The 24,451-nt window shown below is 38.6% G+C and overlaps 1 protein-coding gene across 4 annotated transcripts in view; it reads right to left on the reverse strand.

Moving 5' to 3' along the window:
* The window catches only part of LOC108175368 (EGF-like and EMI domain-containing protein 1), a 707,491-nt gene that overhangs the window by 641,388 nt on the left and 41,652 nt on the right, over positions 1-24,451 (reverse strand). For 3 of the 4 annotated variants that reach the window (XM_070072572.1, XM_070072574.1, XM_051818765.2), the window contains exons 2-3: positions 4,664-4,798; positions 588-697 (exon numbers count right to left, since the gene is read on the reverse strand). In XM_070072572.1, the coding sequence (XP_069928673.1) occupies positions 588-697; positions 4,664-4,767 (214 nt within the window). In that variant the 5' untranslated portion in view covers positions 4,768-4,798. Of the gene's footprint in view, positions 1-587; positions 698-4,663; positions 4,802-24,451 lie in introns of those variants that run through there. The other variant, XM_051818766.2, reaches the window with a different exon arrangement.

The following is a 24,451-nucleotide window of genomic DNA, read 5'->3' on the forward strand; positions in this document are numbered from 1 at the left end:
AACGGAACCATTTCTCCTGGCGTGAATACACTATATAATGCCATTAGTTCTGCAGCCTGAGTGCTGTCAAACACACTCCAAAGGGTCTCGCCAGAGGTTTCTAAGAGGACTGCACACCTCATCTTAAAAAGTAAACTGCCTCTAGAGTTCTGCAATTAATCATGACAAGCACAGGTTGAGAAATCCCATTTAGATTTAGTGTGGTGATTTCCCTCTGGACTTTTGAATCAACTGTGGATTACAAATTTGATGATATGGAAAAGGGGCAAACAGAAGAGAGAGATGGAAGTCAAGGTGGAACCTGTCTGGCTTTAAATCGACTGTCTTTTAAATAAAGAGTCAGAATATAAAGCAGCACTTCCATGGGCCCTCAGTCGTGACCTATCATTAGAAACGCTTAACAGGAAGGCTTTTTGTGCAGTTTAGCACATGTCATGTGTGAATTTTGAGTACAAAGAGATGCTCTGAAGCTGTGGTGATTATAAAGATGCCGTAAGCTTGACAGCCACGATAGGACTGAAGTCAAAAATCAGATCAAAATCCTTCCTTCCATGGCAGAGAGTGAGACAGGAAGAATTATAACTTACAGTGCAGGCAGCCCGGTTCGTTATCCCGCTGTCTCCAACCAGGACAGCACCTGTAGACTGTCCGCTGCTCCATGCTGTACACCTGTCTGTAGGTGGTATAGTACCGGGTCCTACAAACACAGGAATCTGGATCAGGAAAAGACAGTGTTTTCTCTTACAAGAAAGTTGCCACCTCCAACTCACTAAATTGTCTCCCTCCAATTCAAATCCTGACAGATAGTTCAATAGATGTGTGTGTGTGTGTGTATATGTGTGTGTGTTAATAAACACTAAGAGAGACTCCAAGTCCTATGGTAACATACATATCTCAGGACCACTCATGCCAATAAAAATGAAATCCAAGATTATAAAGAGGATAATGAAATCCTTAAGGACAATAAGATACATACTTTTCAACTTGATGCTGATGCTCCAATATATTAATTCCCACTAGAGCACACATTCTTAATCATAGTGATATAACCCACAAGGAGGTGACAAAATAGCTCTTAAGAGAGGTGGTATGAAAAGAATCTTGGCTGACAAAATGGTATGTTGCCCTACAAAGGAGCACAATATATAACTAAATATAAAGTATATGCACAGTGTTAAAATTTCATGAGAGAGGGGACAATTACGGGGAAGAAAAAGTTGTAGAAGCTTCCTGTGGAGGAAAATAATGAACATAAGGTTGAAAGCACTGCACTATTTATGCTGATCTATTAGACCAGCAGAAATGGGGAAGGCTATTTCCCTCCTGTCAAATCAATGTCATATTTGTCCCTTATCCCAAGAGTACTAACATATTCTCCCTTTTTTACATGCCCCTCCCATATTCCCAACCCAAATCCCCTTCTTTATTCAAGATCAATTTCAATTTCCACTCCTTCAACTTGTCCCTCCCCACTACACCAAAGTGCATGGCTCTTTCTCTTCTGTCACAGTAGGACCTGCTGTCTAGTCCATTTTATGACAATTACTCACCACCTAGAATTGTATCTTAACATAAGGATATAAGTTTGGTAAAGATGACAAACATACATATTCGATAATTGCTGCCACTCCAAACCCAGAGCCACACATGGCCCGTGTAAAACTAAGCTTTCGAGGATATAATTATAAGCCTATTTTGCTTATCCATATTTGTTTTTTTGAAAAAATGACTGACTAACTAAAAGGTGAAAGACATTCTGGTTCAGGTTGATAATTGTAATAGTTGAATATCATGGGAGAAGTACAGAAAACCTTAAAAAAAAAAAAAAAAGCCATTTTCGGCCGGCGCCGCGGCTCAATAGCCTAATTCTCTGCCTGCGGCGCCAGCACAACGGGTTCTAGTCCCGATCGGGGCGTCGGATTCTGTTCTGGTTGCCCTATTTCAGGCCAGCTCTCTTCTGTGGTCCGGGAGTGCATTGGCTCCCGCCTTTGGATCAGCGCAGTGCGCCGGCTGCAGCGCGCCGGTCACGGCGGCCATTGGAGGGTGAACCAACGGCAAAGGAAGACCTTTCTCTCTGTCTCTCTCTCTCACTGTCCACTCTGCCTGTCAAAATAAATAAATAAATAAATAAAATAAAAGCCATTTTCAAAACAAGGACTCCTGGGGCTGACGCTGTGGCATAGCGGGTGGGGCTGCAGCCTGCAATGCTGGCATCCCATCTGAGTACTGCTTGGAGTCCCAGTTGCTCCACTTCTGATCCAGCTCTCTGCTGTGGCCTGAGAAAGCAGTGGAGGTTGGCCCAAGTCCTTGGGACCCTGCACCCATGTGGGAGACCTGGAGGAAGTTCCTGGCTCCTGGCTTTGGATTGGCCCAGCTCCAACTGTTGCAGCCATTTGGGGAGTGAAACAGCAGATGGAAGACTCTCTCTCTCTCTCTCTCTTTCCCCCTACCTCTTTGCCTCTGCCTTTCAAATAAATAAATAAATCTTAAAAAAATTGTTTAAGCACTCTATTGGGCAAATCACATACCCTATAAATATGGTTTCTATCCCATATTGATTTTAAGAGGTACTAAACAGTAGACAGGACACAGTAAGGTGACTATAGGTAATAATCATCTACTGTATTGTTTTTTAAAATCTAGAAGAAAGGGTTTTGAAAGTTTTCATCACACAGAAATGATGGACATTTGAGGATACAGATATGGTTACCTTGAATTGCATATTATAGAATGTATGTGTATCAAAACATCACATGGCACCCACAAATATGCATAATTTTTAAATATTAAAATTAAAAATATGTATCATTTAAAAATCTTAAAAATTAATAAATTTTCCTGCTACAGCATTTTGCTAATACATACTGAGTACTTACTGTGTACTAAGCATTGTGCCACATGTGTTAAATAAATTTTCAGTTAATCCTCATTATGTTTATATATGCTATTCTTGTAGTAATTTTTCAGATTAAGGCATAGAGAAATGTAGGAACTTTGCCTAAGGCCACACAGCAAGTAAGAGCTAGGGAAAGATTTCTGATTTAAACATTATTTAAATGCCCTAAGATTAAGCCCAAAATATAGAAAAATACCACTATTTATCTGAAGATTAAACACACAGAGAATATATGTATACCATAATTACAAGTTATTTAGTCTTATAATATTTGGCCCTATATTATCAGTGTCGTAATATGTCTATTGAATGGCAAACCCAGTTATTTATAAATATCTCCAGGTTTCCCTTGGCAACAGTAGTAGTAATAATGGTAAATACTTTATTAACCTGAGACCATATTTTTCTAATGTGCAGTATCCTGGACTCAGATCCAGTTGATTCATTTTCTTTAAAAAAAAAAAAAAAAGACTTTTATTTAATAAACATAAATTTCGAAAGTACAACTTTTGGATTATAGCAGATTTTCTCCCCCATAACCATCCTCCCACCAGCAAACCATCCCATTTCCTATGCCCTCTCCCATCTCATTCTTCATTAAGATTCATTCTTAATTATCTTTATATACAGAAGATCAACTTAGTATATACTAAGTTTCAACAGTTTGCACCCACACAGAAACACAAAGTATAAAGTACTGTTTGAAGACTAGTTTTACCATTAATTCCCATAGTCCAACACATTAAGGACAGAGATCCTACATGGGGAGTAAGTGCACAGTGACTTCTGTTGTTGATTTAACAATTGACACTCTTATTTATGATGTCAGTACAGTTGATTCATTTTCATAAACTAAATCCTCAGCAACTATTTGTACCAAGAGATTTTTAGGTATTTTGTAAAACTATTTTAAAACTTAAAAAAATAAAAGCCTGCATGTAGCCTTAACTCCTAGAAAGCATTGTGGATACTTGCTTTTTCTCTCCTCTTCCAGCCTGCCGAGTTAATCCTAATTCAAAGGCCATGCTAAAGTTAAAGAAGCTCTAGGATTCAAAGTGTGACGAGAGTACGGAGGGCAGGTCAGGCATTGGCTCACGACTGCACAGCTTCTGTATCCAAGTCGTGCTAAATTTAGCAAACCAACACAATATTGCTTGTTTCTGTCAGGTTTTTGATCTTCAGCTTTCAATGGTGTATCAGGTCATGAGGTAAAATTAGTGGCATCCAACCCAAAATACTTCACACATAAATGAGGCCTAAAGCAAAGTAACAGTATATCACATCTCTGAAGAAAAACCCATCACTCCGAAAATTCCCAGTTGGCACACTTTATGCTTGCTCATTAGTGGTTAATTCTGACATTTATTGGATGAAATACTGAGGTGCAGTTGAGATTTCTGGCTTTGATATTTTTCAAAATTTTTTTACTTATTTATTTTATTTATTCGTAGGGCAGAGAAACACAGAGAGAGCTCCAATCCCCTGCTGGTCCACTCACCAAGTGTCCACAACAGCCAGGGCTGACCCAGGCCAAAGCCAGGAACCCGGAACTCCATCCAGGTCTTCCACGTGCATAACAGGAAACCAACATCTGCTGCTTTCCAAGATGTGCATAAGCAGGAAGCTGCAATCTGGACTAGAGCCAGGACTTGAACCAAAAACTCCTGTGTGAGATGCAGGTGTCCCAGGCACGGCTTAACTGTGCTTTCAGTGCCCACCCTGGCTTTGATTTTGAATAACCACAAGGAATAACAGAAGCATCCTTACCTTGTTTCATAACCCACACACCATCTTGGGCCAGCACAACCCTGTTTCCAGAGCTTGATGGTGTGCCTGAATGCCTGCACACAGGGATATGGAAGTCCCACCATGGTCAGTTGCTGTTCCTCACAAACATTTGGCCTTGAAAAAGAAAAGAGCAGCAATTTGATTAAAAATACAAATGTCTTAAATATGAAGCATGAAGCATTTACTTCTCCATTTTCAAAAAAAAAAATAGGTTGTGACAGCTTATGAAAATACATACATAATGTAAGAGAAAAATATAGATAATATATTAAAAAATTCAGGTCCTATAAATATGTACAATTACTACATGTCAAGTGGAAATTAAATGTTTTTTTAAAAAATCTAGAACCAGGGAAAGAAGAGTCAGAATAGAGAAATTTAAAAGACAGGAATAAAAGTCTTTAAGTTTCCACATGATTAGAAAACTTCAGCTACAAATTAGGTTCTGATCTCTTTTATAGCCAAAATACAAAAAGAAATAGAAACACAGGATTCTCTATATCCATAAACAAAAAACAAGCAAATTCATCAGAAAGAAGTTAAGTTTTTACTGGAAATTATTTCAGAACAATGTTTTCCACCTGCATGTTTCATTGGGTTTCATGTTTAATGCTTGTTTAAACACAAACATTTTTCAACCAGCATCATTACATTAATATTTCCGTACAGAAATTTTATACAGATTTACAGCATTAGATACATTATCTTTATTTTTTTAATGCATAGGGATAAATTATACTGATAGAGTGTCAGAATTCATTTTTTAATAATCTGGTAATTTGAGGAATATTTTACTTAGTGATAAGTGATTTATTAGCCTATATCAATCATCTTGAATTTGAAAACAATATTTATTATCAAGCTGGGCCAAGCATTCACAGTTTTCATGGATCCAAGGTCACTTACAAGTCAGACACTGATGATTCACTATGCCTTCAGGAAGCCCACAGTCTGCTTAGCCTACATACACACTCTCTGCTGAAAATGGAAATGGGTTCTGGACCAGGAACTCTGTGACCTTGTCCAGTGACACAGTTATAATACTGACGACAGCACTGGTAAGCATCTAGTTCTTCCCACACTATCAACTGCATCACTCCCGGGGACTGCAGTCCCTTTGTGTTAGCACAGCTTTCCTTGGCTCTAAATCTCACTATCTGATTTCACTTACAGCTCAGTTCTCACCTCCAGAAATATTTCTGAAAGGTGATTATTTGGAAAGTTAACCTCACTTAAACTGAATAGCATTCATACAGAACTTTTTTATTTATTTAAATGGCATACTTTAATACTTCAGGTAAATAGTGTAATAAAACAATAAAAGCAAAAACTACACCTAAGCTGAGCATCAATAAAATCAAGAAGTAGACATCAGGTCAAAAGAAAACCTTAGCTTTCAGGAACTCTACATTAAATTCCCTGTAAACACACCTAAACCCAAAGCTTGCTTCTTGTGAGTCAGCTAGCCACAATTCACTTTGTTCTTGATAGACTGAAGCCTCACACCCCATCTAACCTTTAATTCTGCTTTGTAACTTCTTAATTTATCCACCATCCATCTACCCAGCACCCATCTATCCATCAACCCATCCACTCATCCGTCCATCCATTCATTTATCCACCCATCCAATAAATGTCAGAAGCATTGCCCCAAACAAAGATTTGGGTATATGTAGTTTTCTTAGGAGGTATAGAAAATACTTGTTAGGAAGCGGGAAAAAATGGAGAGACAATTAAGCAATAAAAGATGTGTTATGAGGCAGATAATATAGTGGGAGCCTGAAATTTGTACACTAGTTCTTGTCAGTGATCAGCTGAGATTCTCTCTCTCTCTCTCTCTCTCTCTCTCTCTCTCTCTCTCATTAAACTCATCAAAGAAGGAAACCTTTGCTTGAGGAAGTAAAAAAGAAAATGTTAGCAGTTGAAAGCTTAGCAGGTGCACAGTTATAAAGGAGAGTGAGTGTGGGTGTGACAATGAGAACTGCAGCTGCAGATTGATAGTACAACCAAAAGAAAGACAATATTCTGCATTCACTGACAATCTAAAGAGAAGACAGAGTAAGTAATAAACACTTAAACCCATGCATACAAAATGTGACATACTGAGATGAAAGCAATCAGGAGGTCTTCAACTGAAGAGGTGCTGCTGTGACCTGAAGGATGGAAGAGCCAAGGGACAACAATTCTGGCAGAAGGGATAGAATGAGCAGAGGCTCGAAAGGGAGAAAAAACAATTGGCCTACCAAGTACCTGAGAAAAGGCCTAAGCACCTCAAATGATGAGATTTTTGGTGAGATATGTGGAGTCTTGCAGACAAGGAATTCTGATTTTATTCTCAGTGCACAAGAAGCCACAAGAAGCCACATCTGTTTTCTAGACAGATCTGCTAGAGCCAGGATCTAGAGACAGGCATGGGATTTTCTCTGACACCAAATGAAGCAAAGCTTCACAGCTGCAGCTCCTACTCCCCTCCACAACTCCTGAAATTTCCAGTCAGGGAAATAAACAACCTTGAACACCAGGACAATACAAAAAGCATTACTGTAAAACATGCCTTATCAGGACTTTGCACCCTTTCCATACTAAAATCCTCCCTTATTAAGAGATAATAAAGCCCCTACCCCTAACTATCTCAGGATCTGTTCCCTATATTCTTCTATGTGCATGCATAACAAATTTTTCTCCTACTAAATTGTCAACTAATTTACAGCCTGTTTGAATCTAAGTTGATAGAAGTCTTTCCTCCAAGACACAAAAGAACCCTGTATTGTTGATTTCTCATTATACAGATGTGAGGGTGGGTGTTTGGCTCAATGGTGAAAATGTTGCGTGAGACACTGTATCCTATATTGGAGTGCCTGGTTCAGGTCCTAGCTAGCTCCACTTCCAATCCATTTTCCTGCTAATGTGCATCCTGGGGGGCAGCAGGTGATGGTTCAAGTGTTAGGGTTCCTGCCACCCATGTACAAGACTCAGATTGGGTTCTAAGCTCCTGGCCCAGCCCAGGATGTTGCAAGCATTTGAGTAGTGAACCAGCAAATCAAACATTGGTTCATTCTCTCTCTCTCTCTCTCTCTCTCTCTCCTTTCCTCCTTTCCTCCCTCCCCTTCTCTCTCTTTCAAGTAAAGTGAAACCAATTACTCTAATTACACAGATGTCAAAGGCTATCATCTGATAATACTGATATTTCAAAATCTATGAATATAAAATATCCATTGCTTAGTAAATGGAAAAATTTTGTTCACATTTTTGTATACATGTGTACTTGAAAATATGTACTCTTTGTTAACAGGAACATGCATGTGTGCTCACATACATGTTCAAACTTGTACACTTTGTTAAGTCTCTATATTTATTAAACGTTTCTTATACTTCACTTTGGAGTGTGAAAGATGTTAATTCAAATGTCCCACTAATGATTTTTACATTACTTTTTATAATCTGACAGTTTAGTTCTTTATATATTTTGAGACTATTTGTTAGGAATATACAAGTTGATGATTATTGAATATGATTAGTGAATCATTCTTTCAATCATTTTGTTGTAGTTCTGCTAAACCAAAATAATGTGTTTTGTATTGTTTTAATTTAAAATTGGTCTCATGCTAACATTTTTATATTAGCTTCCACTTGGTTAATATTTTCTTAATTATATCTCATTCTATTTTAAATCTTTCTACATATTCTTTTAACAGTCTGTAGCTGCATTTTTAAAAATTGAATTCGTTAACTCCTAACTTTTAATAAATAACATAAGTACAGTTACATGTGTTTTTATTACAACTGCACCTCTTCATTATCTCATTTGCTGGCTTCTATTTACCAGCAGCTTCTATTTTCTACTTCAGCCTATTCTTTTGTCTGCTGGAGGAAAATGTTTTCCATATTGTCTGTTTCCACAATTTACTTCCCTAGTTATAAACCATGTTTCTAATGTTAGTTGTTACCTTTATATTTTGTACCTAAATACATGGATACTTCAAAATAGTTCAGGGAAGTGGAATTAAAGATAGTTATTTTAGTGCAAACACTTGAAATCCACGCATAGTTCACTCACAATATGCATTTTTCATGATGTTTGGAAAACCCCTTGTATGCATGGATTTCAAAAATTGCATTTTCCAAGAACATTCTGAATTAGCTTTTGTTTTAAGATTTTATTTATTTATTTGAGAGGCAGAGTTACAGACAGTGAGAGGGAGAGACAGAGAGAAAAGCCTTCCTTCCTTTGGTTCACTCCCCAAATGGCTGCAATGGCCGGAGCTGTGCCAATCCAAAGCCAGGAGCCAGGAGCTTCTTCCGGGTCTCCCACGTGGGTGCAGGTGCCCAAGGACTTGGGCCATCTTCTACTGCTTTCCCAGGCCATAGCAGGGAGCTGGATCAGAAGAGGAGCAGCCAGGACTAGAACCAGCACCCAAATGGGATGCTGGTGCATCAGGCAGAGGATTAACCTATTGTGCCATGGTGCCAGCCATTGAATTATCTTTTGTATATACTTTTTTCCTAAAAGAATTTATATCCATTTACGTTTGTCATTTACTTGAAAGGCAGAGAGACAGAGAAACAAAAACAAAGAGAAATCTCCCATTCACTGGTTAACTTTACAAATGCCCACATCAGTCAGCACTGGGCCAAACCAAAGCCAGGAGCAAGGAAATGAATCCAGGTCTTCCATGTGGATGGCAGGGACTCAACTACCTGAAGCAACACCCACTGCCTCCCGGGATCTACATTAGCGAAAAGCTGGAATCTAGAACAGAGCTGTGACTCAAACCTGGGCACTCTAATACGATACAAGATGCAGGCAACCCAATTATCTTTTTAAGGGTTTTAACCACTGAGCCAAATGCTGATCTCCCCTAACAGAATTTACAGTTATTCACTGTGATATAATGAAGAATTTGTCTGGTCTTTATCCTCGGTTCCTGGAATGGGGCTCCTAAAACCCTTGGAAATTCCTGATAGGAGTGTCTTTGTTATGCTAATGAGTTTGCTCATTGTGGGCCCCCCAAGATAGCTTGAGGATGAAGCCTGATCATCAGAAAAACCAACCACGTGATTAGTGGTGTGGAACTTCTAGCTACCTGACCTCCTGGAAGGGGAGGGTGCCTAGACATTGAGTTTAATAATGCAGTCAATGATTCAAACAATCCTCCCCAAGCAATAAAACCCCAATAAAAACTCTGGACACTGAGGCTTGCCGGAGATTCCTTGTTAGTGAACACACTGATGTGCTGGCTGGGAGAGTGATGTGTACTGATTCTACAAGGGAAAGACACAAAAGCTCTGTAGTCTCTTTCTGAATTGGTCCTAAGCATCTTACCATTGGACTGTTCTTCATCATTTGAATCCTCTATAATACAACTATAATCATAAGTATGAAAATAGAGCCTGCCTGAGTTCTTTGAGTTATTAGAGCAAATTATCAGAACTACTGAACCTGAGGTCACGAAAAGCACCAAACACGTAGCCAGTCAGTCAGTGGCAGGAGGACCCCATGAGACGTGCACCTGTCATCTGAAGTAGGGACAGTCTTGGGGAGGACTCTGTCCTTTACCTGTGGTGTCTGTGCTAATGCCAGGTGATTAGTGTCAGACCTGAACTGCAGAACAACCAGCTGGTGTCACACAGAGGGGTTGAAACTGAGCACTTACTATGTTTATTCTTTCAAGTAAGAAAAAAAGATTTACATTGTACATTTTAACTACCAAATGACACATTATATCATATACTTTCTAACAGTCAATAATTCATTAAATAAGCATCCTATTTTGCTAAAGTCCCTGCTCACCTTTTGCTTTTTTAAAGATGTATTTATTTATTTATTTGAAAAGCAGGTAGAGAGAAAGACATACAGAGACAGACAAAAACCTTCCACCCGCTGGCTCACTCCCCAAATTCCTGCAATAGGCAAGGCTGGGCCAGGCCTAAACCAAGAGCCAGGATCTCCATCCATGTCTCCCATGTGGGTAGTAGGGACCTAGTAGAGTCATCTTCCACTGCCTCCCAGGATGTGCATTAGCAAGAAGCTGTATCAGAAGCAGAGGCAGGACTTCATCCCAAGCACTCAAATATGGAGCATGAGTATGCCAAGCACCATCTTACCCAGCTATGCCCCAATACCCACTCCCTCATATATGTCATATAATGTAAACATCTTATATTTTAGAGTGTACTTTGACTTTTTTCATGTATTAACACAATTACCTGATTTTTTTCATAACTCTAAATTATTTTTAATTCACTTGAATTAATTGATAGTCTGACCAATGATTTTGTTACCTATTTTGTTGAATTTAGTTTTCCCTATTTGTTTTCTTTTTTGAATTTACTTGAAGTATACAAATTTCATGTATTTCCTATATACAGATTCAGGAACATAGTGATACTCTCTATTTGTTTTCAACACTGGCTTGTACACTTATCTCAACTGGAAGCTTCTCTTTCATTTTCTCTCCTTATCTAAGGCAACAGATTTTGAGAAAACATTTTCCTATTGTCTTATTAGAATCATGGCTAAATACCAGAGCTAAAAATGAAAAGAACTAAATATTCCCTTACTTTACACAGTGCCACCAAAAAGCTGTCAAACATCTCCCACATGATGTTCTTAGAGACTAGACCACCAGATTCACTACTGGCAACATCTGCTTTGCTGAATTCTTTCCTTTTTTATAACAAAAGAAGTTGGGGGAAGGGGATACATTTGTCAACCTTGAGTCAGAAGGGAAGCCAGCTTCTCTGACCTGGCTGATTCTTAGTAAACTGAAGAGAGTACTGGCCCACTCTGAAAAGTGCAGAATCCCAGGGACCCCCTGATGTTTGCAGTCTTACAGAAATGAGTGCCTGATTCTGGTCTGCAGACATGTGAACCAAACTTAGGGTACCCTGTCTGAAGTTCAAACAGTAGGGCTTGCAGATATGAGCTGCAGTATATCCACTCAATTTTAGCTCTCCCCAGATTTGGAAGAATTTCCTTGGCTCCTTGAAAAGAAATACTGACATCAGAGGAGGGGAAGACGTAGTTCAGTGTGGCTGCTGGATCACGAAAGCACACATCCAACCAAACAAGGGTTGGGTCGAAGTCAAGTGGAAGAGGTGGGACCTAGTGACATAATCAAGAATTTGTCAGGTCTTTATCCTATTTTCCTGGCATGGGGTTCCTAAAACCCTTGAAAATTCTTGATAGGAGTATCTTCGTTATGCTCATAAGGGTGCTCACAGTGGGCCCCAAGTTAGCTTGAGAATAAACTTGGCCATCAGAAAGAGCAAGCACATGATTAGTAGTGTGGTATTTTTTGTTTCCTGTCCTTGCCTTCTACTTAGAGAAGCATTCTAAGCATAGGCATGTATACAATGCACAAAGTGCTAAAGTTGATTCAAAAGGTGAGAAATCAGCATATGCATACACACACACACACACACACACACACTCACACGCAGCTGCATAGTTAAAGGGTGGGGTGGGCCAAAGGGGGAAAGGGGTGTGGGAAGGAAGTAGAAAGAGCAGCTAAATACCTCACTAGTCTTGGTCTCCAAGCAAAGAAGGATGAGCACCTTCCAGCCCTCCTTTTATGAAGTTATGTGGTCACCTGGAAACTTCATGATACCTCCATAAAATTTCATTTGAAGTTTATACATATTCACATAGTAACTTTTGCCCAGGTCCCGGATGAAAATAAGGCATCCCAGGAAAAGGGCTGCTCTGATGGACAAGTAGAACAGAATCACTTGGGGTAGTGTCTTGTGGTTCCTGACCTCCAGCACAGAAATCTACCTTATCTCGTATGATAAGGACCTCTGGTGGAAATCACAGGACTACTGGGCTGCCCTCTCTGTGACGGTCCCTTGGAGAGAGTCAGGAATGGAAGTAAATACTTCTCCCAAAGAACACTGAGCACATGACCAACAACAGAGGGCATCAACTACAGACTAACCCTGACCAAATCCTAGCAACATTAGGCAGTTTCTACCACTAACAGAAACAACCCCCTTCACCTCTTCTCCTCACCCCTCCTGACCTAGGAAGAGCCAAACTGTTGGAAGACTCAAGAGAAAAGGAAGCCATCTCACAGCCAGACAAAGGCAGCCCTCACTTTGCCCCTGCTGATCCCTGTAGGATGCCAGGGCTACAGGCATAAAGGAGGAGCCTGATTTTTGAAAACTGAAGTTTCAACTAAACTAGGATAAATTAATAAACTAAAGTAACTGAAAAAATTTCATAATCAGCTAGTGATAAGTTGTAAGGTTTGGAAAAAAACAGCCAATTGAACATCATTGAAAGTAACGATAAGAAAATAATAAAAATAAACACAATGCCATGTCATACCCCAGCACACTGAGACTTCTTAAAAACAAGGAGTAGGTGAGTTAATCTACTGTTCCCTCCACCTGTTGTCCTGGGGGGGGGGGCAGCCCTGAACCAGGTGTCAGTTTCCTGGCAATCAGCATCCCAAGCAGCAGCTGAGAGGAAGGGGGAAGACAAAGAAGTGATAGCTCCTAATTTCATGTTGTAAGTGTGGCTTTGAGGCACCATTATTCTCCTCACACTCCACCACTTAAACCTAAGCCAAGCTGCTGGGTCCCAAACTCAGAGCTTAGCAAGCCCACGTGATATCCCAACTCACCACTCCATGGCATTTCTGTAACTCTTTCAGTCCACTTACACGTCTGATTTTAAACTTTTATAAAATACTGCACTGTTGTTTTCTTTGGGGTGGGGGAAGTATGTTTTTAAGAAAGTCTATCTAGCTTTGATGACTGATATGATGAGCAGTGGGACTTCAAGATATGAACTTAAAATATCATATTGGCCAGAAGTCTTGACTTACCTTTTTTAAACTCTTAAATATGATCCTTTTGCTTTACCTCTTTTTAAAACATTAGTGCTTCCAGTGTAGTTCAATAGCTCACAAAGAGACAGTGTTCACTGAGTGATACCTGAAAAAATGAATCTGTGGCTTTGACAAGGCTCTAGTCATGGAGGGAACACAAATGAGTCAACACACAGAAAGCTTTTAGCACACTGTCTGGCATATGATCAAAAGGAAATATTATGTACATGTTTTTTGGGCTTATAAAGAAAATCTGAGGCTAAAATTCTTGAAGAATTCTGTGTTATCTACAAAATTTAAATTCTCTGTCATGGCCAATTTGTAGTGCAATGAAATATATGAAAGCAGATAATGTGTCATTTTTTAAAAATAGAATCTAAAATGACACTTTCTAATGAAAACACTAATTAAAACTAATAAATGGTTCCATACTGCTGCTACTGCTGTCTGACCCTTATTCCCTTAGGTACAGATAAGTTTGTGCTCTGTGGTATTATGACATAATTTGAGAACAGGTACCAACTTTCCTATTCTGAAGCTATTAGCATAATATTCTGGAGTCAACCACCAAGAATGTCGTGACCTAAAGGGCGCCTTAAGGTACAGAAGATTCCAAATGAGGGGTTCAAAATGATTCCAGCCTTATGTTTCCAAAGTTTGTTACTGGGCACCACGTCCTTTGTTGTTTTAAAGTGTTAGATCACAGCACAGCTGCAAATTAATTTTCTCTGCTCCCTAAATGAATTACACGTAACTATTTCTAAAAATGACTACAGACATGAAAGTCATTTTCACTTAATAACTAACTATTAATCTCATATTTCTTGGTGTCACTTTAGTATGAAATGCAAACGAAAATTATGCTAAACATTGCAAATTTATGGCAAAACACCAGCCCTTGATTTATATTATTATAGATGGTTTATCACCAGAAGCAATCTAAACAAAACTCCATCAGATAGATGTTACAATTTGTATTTATTTCTCCCAGCACTAAATGGTTCTTCAATTTCAGAACCATCATTAATTTCTTATAAATGCAAATCTTTATTTCTTATTTTAATATACAATGATTTCTCTAAGTCTTCAGAAGATTAGCTTTTACATAAAATATTCAAATAACAATTATAAATGATACTTTGTTTTCCCTGGGCCATCTATTAGCCAAGATGCAAAAACTATTTAAAAAGAATGGGTGGTCTATATTGATCTGGGAAATAATGGGCTAGTAATGCATCCCTCCTTCCTTTTAAGTGATCACCTCACAATTTCAAATCAAATCACAAGAAAACCCTTCTCAATGTTTGTGATTATCTTTAAATTGCTTTGCCAACCTCCTTAATAGTCTACTTTTATTATATTTTCTTTTAGGATCTCTGGGAAGAACTAAGCCATTGCATTGATCTTAATCAAGAGGAAGCTGAAACTATTTATTCTTCTTCCTTTTTTTTTTTTTTTTTTTTTTTTTTTTTTTTTTTTTTTTGGATAGGCAGAGTTAGACAGTGAGAGAGAGACAGAGAGAAAGGTCTTCCTTTTTTCTGTTGGTTCACCCCCCAAATTGCCACTACGGCCGGCACGCTGTGGCCGGCACACTGAGATAATCCGAAGCCAGGAGCCAGGTGCTTCTCCCTGGTCTCCCACGTGGGTGCAGGGCCCAAGGACCTGGGCCATCCTCACCGTGTCAAAGCAGAAACAGTCAGGAATCCTCATCTGATCACAGTGCTTGTGGGCAATGGAGACAGACTGAGCGCTAGTGCTGGGCTCCCAACTTACACTGCAGCTGTACTGTTCTGCTCATAAGCCCTCCCTACCCTGACTCCCAGTGTTCTGCTAACATCTGTCTAGCTTGAGGACTTCACTAGTAGAAATTTCTCACCATTCAAAGCCCCAGGTCCTGTCACCTTCAAACACCACAGGACAGGAAAACAGTTTCTAAAGAATTCCTACCTAACCAACCTCTGTCCTGTTTGACAGATTTACGGGGCTGACATCTCCTGGGCCTAAAGTGTTCATTCATCATCATTTTGTCTAACTATTCATCTCCTTAGTTTATGATGACAGACACCTTATGAATATGCCATTGATTCTACATAGAAAAACCCCAATCAATTGATTTAAATTGTATGTGTTTTGTCTAAAAAATTAATTCAACATAAAGTCAAAGATGGTTACATCAAGTATCTCATAAACAAAGAAAATCACACTGCTTTAAAGATATGAATTCTCTCCACAACACTACTTTGAGCATCCACAATGTATGAATTGCATCTGGGGTCTGTAACACAATGAGAAATGAATTGTCCACAAAATTATAGGAAAACCTTTGGGAACTTCGCTGGCATGGGCCACTTCCAGGCCTGGAAAAAGTTAAAAAATATTTTCATATTACCACATATTTTCATTAAATTTGAAAACATAAGATATATTTTACTCTTTTAGAAAAAACTCCCCAGAATATATAAGCCTTAGTCTTTATGAAAGATTGAAATCAATTTTAACCAACAGGGTGAAATATCTGTTCACTGAAAACTATAAAACATTGATGAGGGGTGAGCTAGTAACCTAGTGGTTAAGATACCAGTTAAGATGACTGTACCCCACATGAAAAGGACCTGGATTTGATACCTGGCCTTGGTTCCTGACTCCAGCTTCTTACCAGTGCAGACCCTGGGTGGCAGATAGCTTAACTGAGTTCCTGCCACACATGTGGGAGATTTGTATTGAATATCTGGCTCCTGACTGGGCATTTAGGGAACAGATCAGCAGATAGGTTTTATCTCCCTCTCTGCCTCCCCCTTCCCCACCTCTTCCACTCTTTCACCCCCTTCCTCTCCCTCTCAAGTAAATAAAATTAAAAACATTGCCAAAAGAAATTGAGAAAGACAAATAAATGCAAAGACATCTTATGATCACAGCTTGGGGGAATCAGCATCATCAAAACACTTAGAATATCCAAAATCTACAGAGTCAATGCAATCCTTATCAAAACTGCAATGGCATTTTTCACTGAAATAGAAAAAAACAATCTTAAAAACTTACATGATACCAAAAATATTTCAAATAACTACAGCAATCTTGAGTAAAATGAACAAAGCTGGATGTATCATGCTACCTGCCTTCAAGATACACAACAAACATATAGTAATCAAAACACCATAGCATTCCCATAAAATCAGACACATACATCAATGGAACAGAATACAAAGCCGAGAAATAATTCCAAGGATTTATGAACAATTGATTTTTTAAAAAGATATCAAAAATAAATAATAGGGTAAAAACAGTCTCTTCAAAAATTGTGCTGGATATCCACACAAGAATGGTATTAGACCCTTATTTCATACCAATTACAAAAATCAATTATAAATGAATTAGAAACATAAATCTAACACAAAACTGTAAATCCAACCGAAGAAAACATGTGGGAAAATTCCATGGAACTGGCACAGGATGTGATTTTATTTATATGAACACAAAAGCACAACCAAGAATAGATGTAACTAACAAATAGAATTATATTAAACTAAAAATCTTCTGTACAGTAAATAGTCAACAGGGTGAAGAAACAACCTTCTGAAAGAGAGAAAATATTTGCAAACTGTATATCTTAAAAAGAGTTAATATCAAACATACATAAAGAACTCAATTCTATAGCAGGAGAAAAACACAATTCATAAATGGGCAAAGGATATGAATAGATATTTCCCAAAAGAAGTCATATAGATGGAAGACAGATAAATGACAAAATTCTCAACACCACTAATCATCAGAGAAATGCAAATTAAAACCACAATAAGATGTTACAACATATCTGGTAGAATGCCTATTAGCAGAAAGGTAAAAGACAAATGTTAGAGAAGAGGTAGAGAAAAAGCTACTCTTGTATATTGTTGGTGAGAATGTAAATTAGTACAGTCACTACAGAAAACAGTATGGAGTTTCCTCAAAATATTAAAAACCAGAATTGCTATAAAAGTTAGCAATGCCACTTCTGGGTATATATCCAAGTGAATTTAAAGTAAATATCACTCAGATATTTGCATACTCATTTTCACTGCAGCATTATTCACAATAGCCAAGATATAAAATCCATGTACACATAAACAAATGGATGAATGGAGTAAAATGTGGTATACATACACAATGGAATACTATGTAGATTTAAAAAGAAGGAAAGTCTATCATTTGTAATAATATGCATGAACCTAGAGGACATGATATTAAGTGAAATAAGTTAAGCGGAAAGGTATGTACTTCATGGTCTCACTTAAATGTCAACTCTAAAATGTTGGACTGATAAAAGTGCAAATAAGATGACAATTACCAAGGATTGTGGGAATCGAGGGTGGTGGTGAGGGAAATGTTGGTTAAAGCATACAAAAGTTCAGTTAAATGAGAGGAGTAACTTCAAGAGATCTGCACAATATGGTGACTATATTGTTCTTGAAAATTAGTAAAATAGACTTTGTGCTCACAACACAAAGAAATTAAAATTATGTGATGTATACGTATGTTAATTAGCTAAATTTAGCCACTCCACAGCATGTATATATTTAAAGACAACATGCTGTGCATGATAAATATATACAATATTTATTTGTCAATTAGAAAGATAAGTAAGGGGCAGGTATTTGGCCTAGTGGTTAGGGCACTACTTGGGACACTAACATTCTATAGCAGGGTATCTGGGTTTGAGTCCCAACTCTGTTTCCTGTTAATGCAGACCCCAGGAGGCAGCAAGGGATGACTCAGGTGCTTGGGTTCCTGCCACCCATCTGGGAAACAAGAACTGAGTTCCAGCTTCAGCCTGGCCCAGCTGCCACTACTGAAGAGTGAACTAGCAGAAAGGTAGAAAATTCCTCCCTCTCTCATAGAAAATAAAGACAAAATTTTAAAAGGGTAAATTTCAGAAACTTTTAAGTTAAAAAAGCAAAGACTTACCCCCTGATGTCCAAGGAAAAGTTGCACAATGATTCTACAGAGTACTTGTTAAACTAACTTGCTAACTGAAAGACACAATTGGAACCAAAGTTTATCCAAATAAGTGTCTGACATATAGCCTTGCTCATACTTGCAAGAAGCATGTTAAATTAGTCCCTTCTGCCTGTCTTGTCTGGGTCAGATAATTTCCTTCAGGAAGCTGAACGCCTTCTGTTAAATTTTTCTTGTACAGGTTAAAAGAGTTCAACCTTCTTTTATGAAAGCTAATTGACCTTACTATTCAACATCCTTTTGTTTATCAAAATTAAATTAAGGTCAGTATTCAGGTACTAAAACAGTATATTGTTTAGGGATTTGCAGTGGGAGAAACAGAGAAAACTGATAATTGTCTTCAATTACCACATGATGTCATCCTTCCAGGGTCAAAAATCTAAGACAAAGATAAATTTCATGTAAAGGCTTTATAACAGATTTATTTTTCTGACTGGAAAACTACTTGGGGGCAGGCATTATGGCATAGTGAGTTAGGCTGACACTCACTTCACATGCATCCCATATGGGCACTGGTTTGTGTCCCAGCTGCTCCACTTCTGATCCAGTTCCCTGCTAGTGGCCTGAAAAGCAGCACAGGCTGGCCCAAGTGCTTTGGCCCCTGCACCCACATGGGAGACCTGAGTGAAGCTCCTGGCTCCTGGCTTTGGCCCGACCCAGCCCTGGCCATTGTGACCATTTGGGTAATGGAGCAGAGGCTGGAAGATCTCTGTCTCTGTTTATCCCTCCACGTCTCTCTCTCTCTCTCTTTCTCTTTCTCTCTCTCTCTCTCTCTCTCTCTCTGTCTCCCCCCCTCACTCTGCTTTTCAAATAAATAAAAGAAATTTTTTAAAAACAAAAAGCTACTTGAATAAGTTACTAAGAAACTTACTGTTTTCCTCACTGAAAATACATAAACCTTCCAATCACCCAGAGACTCACAGCTATTCCAAATGATACTCTAACAGACTTATTTTTGTTTACTTACTCTTCAAGAAATTAGTAACAATAAGAAGTGATAGTTTTTTGCACAGTAAGGGAATATTCTAAACTAGGGATTCTCCAAATGTGGTCCTGGAACCAGCAGCATTGCAACACCTGGAAACCAGTTAGGAATGCAAATCATTAGGTTCACCTAGATATGCTCAATCAGCAGCTCTGGAGATGCAGCCCAGTAACTCGGTCTTAAACAGCCTCTAGGGGACTTTGATGCAGGCTATAGTTTGAGAACTAACCCTAGAGACTGAAAATGATCAACCAGATCCAAAGCCCAAACATCTTCCCCCAGTGGCTAAAACTCTGCCCCTAACCACCATACCATCTCACCTACGGGATAACAAAGTGTGAAGAAAGTAGGGAGATGAAGAGGGTAGAAGGCAAGTAGAAAGGGGGTAGAAGAGAGAAATGAAGAGAACTAGTTGATTTCTATAAATTTAAAATTTTTCTTTTACTCTAAAAATGTTATAAGCCAGATTCAGTTTTGTCTACAGTGCCACACTCAACAGTTGTGCAATTTGCAGTCATGAAATGTATATTTATTGCAAGTGACACATGTCCAGAAACAGTCTACAGTCATAGCTCAAGGTCACTAATGATTATCTGGACTGTGGTAAACATCTGATTATCTGAGGAGCTTGACAAATAGATCAGTATGTGTATCCTTCTCCAGCCAAAGCTGGAGAAGCATTGCTCAATGAGTCTGTGCCATGTGAGTGTCTCTAGAACTGTTGCCACAATCTTGAACCCTGACTCTAAATATGATTACAGGAATAATAAAGTTAGCAACTTCTTAAGTTCCTTGATTATCAATGAGATAAAATGTTGAATGAATTAAGGAAAAAGTCGGATGTCAAAAGACTATTACAGTGAATGCTCATTGTAGAAACAGCAGGAAAAGACATAATGGTACTGCATTTGATCAGGTTTCAACACAGAAATAAGAAGCACTATGTAAGCTGTATGCAAAATTGAACTTTTGATTAAGGGCTGTATTAATTAAGCAGAGTATATTTAATCATTCAACAGTCATACTAGATCCTACTCACTACTCAACTGCCATGACTGGACACACAACATAACCCTACCATCACCTCCAAAACTAACATTAATTTCTTTATAAAGTTACCTCTCAATATCGTGTTTCATGGATACAAGGATTAGTCTTTAATCCCCAGTATTTTGTACAATATCTGGCTTGTGGTTACTGCTTAAGAAACATAAACAAAATAGAGGGACATTTGTGCTTGATCATTCATTGAAGAAAGACATGGGTTTACTGGACCATGGGCCTATACATGTTGCACAGCGTCTCTTATTCATTCCAATGATGAGAAGGTTCCCTCGAACAAGCTCCGGGGTTTCTTCCAAACTAACGGTGATTCTTAGGCTTAAAAAAAAAAAAAACAGCAAAGATACATAGGGTAGGAAGCCTTTAATCCTCTCCCCTTTGATTTTCATCAGATTCCCCCAAACTACCTCAAATAAATAGGACAAAGATCTCATCTCCCTTTCCAAATATGTTGCTATCTTAACCTCTCAAACATAGATACTCTGGGGTGCCACAGTCATCCACACATGCATCCAGTTGCTTCAATATCCAGAGAGTTTCAGCAACAGAGAAAAGATGGTTGAAGATAGTTTTCTTTCCACAGATGCTCTTGAAATTTCTTCTTTCCTCCTGTCTGTTTCTGGCCCTCGGAGCCCAGCACCTTCAAGTCACATCAGGTCATAACCTTGAGCATGGACCTCACTATACAGGCCAATTAACTCGAATTGTTTCCTGTGTAAGACCTGAGCACCAGTCAGCTGTCACAATCCACTTCCAGATTGAATAATTGAGCCCAGTCTCTCCCCAGCCCCTGGGCACAGAGCAGTTCTCCCAATGCATCCCTACTCTGTGGCTGACAACTGAGGAGAGGATTAGCACAGAGTGTTCAATCAGGTTCAAAGGATGGCCTTTTCTTGATGGCAGCCTCACTGACAGAGAACAGTGAATATGAGCTACGGCATGCTAAAAAAATGATGCCCTAAATCCAAAAAGCATAGTCCTCAACAAACATGTAATACCTGTATTATAAATAAGAATGAACAAGACTAGAAGAATGTGCAACCCAATGCTAACAAGTTTTCTTTGGCTTGAGGATTGTATCTTTATTTTTTTATACTTCCTTTATTTATTTTACAGATTTCCTACAATAGGAGCAAATACTTCTTTGATTTGGAAATTACCACTTGAAATAATTCAGAGATTGAGCCTTGAGTTTAGTCTTCAATCAAGTAATATGAGTCAGGCTGATTGTGAAGATTCTTATCTGTTTTACAATTAATAAAAAGAAAACGTAGAGGGGTAGGTATTTAGCCCAGCAGTTAGGCTGCCTATTGGCACATTTGCATCCCACATCACAGTGCCTGAGTTTGAGTCCATCTCCCCTTGACATTCCAGCTTCCTGCTATTGTGCACCCTTGGAGGCAGAAGGTGATAGGTCAAGTACTTGTGTCACTGCCACTAATGTGGGAGCCTGGATTAAGTTCTCTGCTCCCATCTTCTGCCAGGCCCAGCAGTGGTTGGCATTTGGAAGGTGAACCACCTAAACAGAAGTTCTGTCTGTCTCTATCTCTATTTCTATTCCACTCAAAGAAAAAAATTTAAGAAATAAAACATGGAAAGATGTTTATATAGAAATATCTTTTTAACTAACAATCCCAAATATTTAGTAGCATATGTGATTTACCCTACATGCATATGCATTTTAAGGAACTTATTCCATTGTTATCTCCCTGTGAGAACTTAAGAGTTCACTATATAACTATGCAATATTAAGACACACTGGCAGGAATTGCCCGGGGAAGACAAAATTTCTTGTAAATACTGCAGCTACTGAGCAGGCATTTGATGTAGCACTTATGACACAACTTGGGGCCCCTGCATCCCATAGTGGTGTGCTTGGGTTCACGTCCTGGCTCCAGTTCCAATTCCAGCTTCCTTCCTGCTAATGCATACCTTGGGAGACAGCAAATGATGGCTCAAGCATGAAGATCCCTACCACCCATGTGGACGCCTGAATTGAATTCTTAGTTCCAGGCTCTTCAGTCTGGCTCAGCTTCACTGTTATGGGCATTTGGGGGAGTGATCCAGTGTGGATGAAAGCTTGCTCGCTCGCTCGCTCTCTCTCTCCGTGTATGTGAGTATGTGTGTGTGTATTTGGTGGTGTGTGTCTTTCAAATAAATAATTTTTAATTTCAATATGCAGCCCTCAATCTTTTTATTTTTTACAGTCCCTCCCCCAGGTAGGTTCATCCTCCTGGATCTGATCACTAAAAAAAGCAGCAAGAACTTGCTAGCTCTTAATTCTTTAGATACATGATTATGTATCAATGTACTTCAAGGGATATAGAAGTCAGGTTTAATACCTCTAAAAGAAAACTCCCTATATGGCTAGCTCTTATACACTTTCACTCATTACAGTGTAAATTTTTTACCCAAATATACCTTATAGTATGTCTGGCATCTCAATAATAGCAAAAACAAATAAATAAAAAGAACAAAAGGACACAGAAAGGGCAGGAGAGACGGGTGAGGAGTCATCTGTGGTACATGATTATACATACATACATGTAAACACACATGGACCAATTAAATGCACCAATACTCATATACAAATATATAATTAAATCTATCAGCCATAGATGGATTTGATTGCTATTCTGTTGTGTATGTGTATATGCATATGTGTGTGTGTATTTTTGACAGGTGTCAAAGAATGACGAGAAACTCCACTCAGAGGTCAATTTCAAAGTACAAAGGGGCATTGCTAGACATCTTTTCCTTTATAGAGCAAAAGAACTGAAAAAAAAAATAGAAGTACTATAATAAATGTCCTTAAAGAGCCGCCTTCTACATTTGCTACCCACAATGGTCACTCCTTTTTCAGGATTCCTATTTCACTTAGGGTCTAACCTGTACCACTTAACAGTCAACCATACACTATTCCTGACTTTTCTTGCTCTTTTTTTTTTTAATTTCCCTGTGTCTTCATGTTCTCATTCTGACATCAAGACATGATATTGGAGGACAGGGGTCACATCTCAGTATCTTCCATTATGCCCAGATCCTAAGCCTAGATACTGAATAGAGTGTTATGTGAGCCCTAGCCTTAAAGTAACTGTCCCCTCCCTGAAACCCCACTGGGGTTTTGTGTGTCTGCCCATTCATGGTGCTGCTACTCCTTCAAAGACATGGACAGTGCCTCCTCTATTTCCACAACTTCCTCAGTGTTACACAATACAAGTGGTACATCCTGGGAGCTCATTAAATATGGGTTAGTGTAGACTGAATAAGGATGGAATACTGACATATCCCAGAGCCATCTATACATGGGTAAGGTTTTCTGAGGACTAAGGAGAGGTCAAGAGATTCACCACTGGTTTTCATGGGATATTTTTTAACATTAGCATACATTTTAAAAGGCCATGTAGTTCAATGGAAGAAAGAACAAATGTTAAAGTCAGACAGTCTTCACTGAAGTTGAGCTTCCACCTCTTTCTTTTTTGATGTTTTTATTTTCAGATGTGTATATTTGCAGCAAAACTACTTTCTTGATCTTTAAATTCATAATTACCCAAGCTACACAAGAACTTAAGATTTAAACCATGTAAGAAATTGCTAAACAAAACTTGAAAAATCTTTCTACTTTGTCCTTCCTCTGCTCAAAATAACCGGTCAGCCGTCTTGCACACTCAGCACGGGTTTTCTTTATCAGCGTCATATACTTGTTCATATATTTATTCAGGGAGGGTACGTTCCCAAGTTCCCAGTGGATTGCCAAAACCATGATAGGACCAAACTCTATACTGTATGCATTATGCTTTTTTCTATACTTACATAAAGTATAGAAACTTTATTTTATATATTAGGCACAGGAAGAGATTAGCAACAATAATGAATAAAATAGAAAAGCTATGA

The sequence above is a fragment of the Oryctolagus cuniculus genome, chromosome 4, assembly GCF_964237555.1.
Source record: "Oryctolagus cuniculus chromosome 4, mOryCun1.1, whole genome shotgun sequence".
Lineage (NCBI taxonomy): Eukaryota > Metazoa > Chordata > Mammalia > Lagomorpha > Leporidae > Oryctolagus > Oryctolagus cuniculus.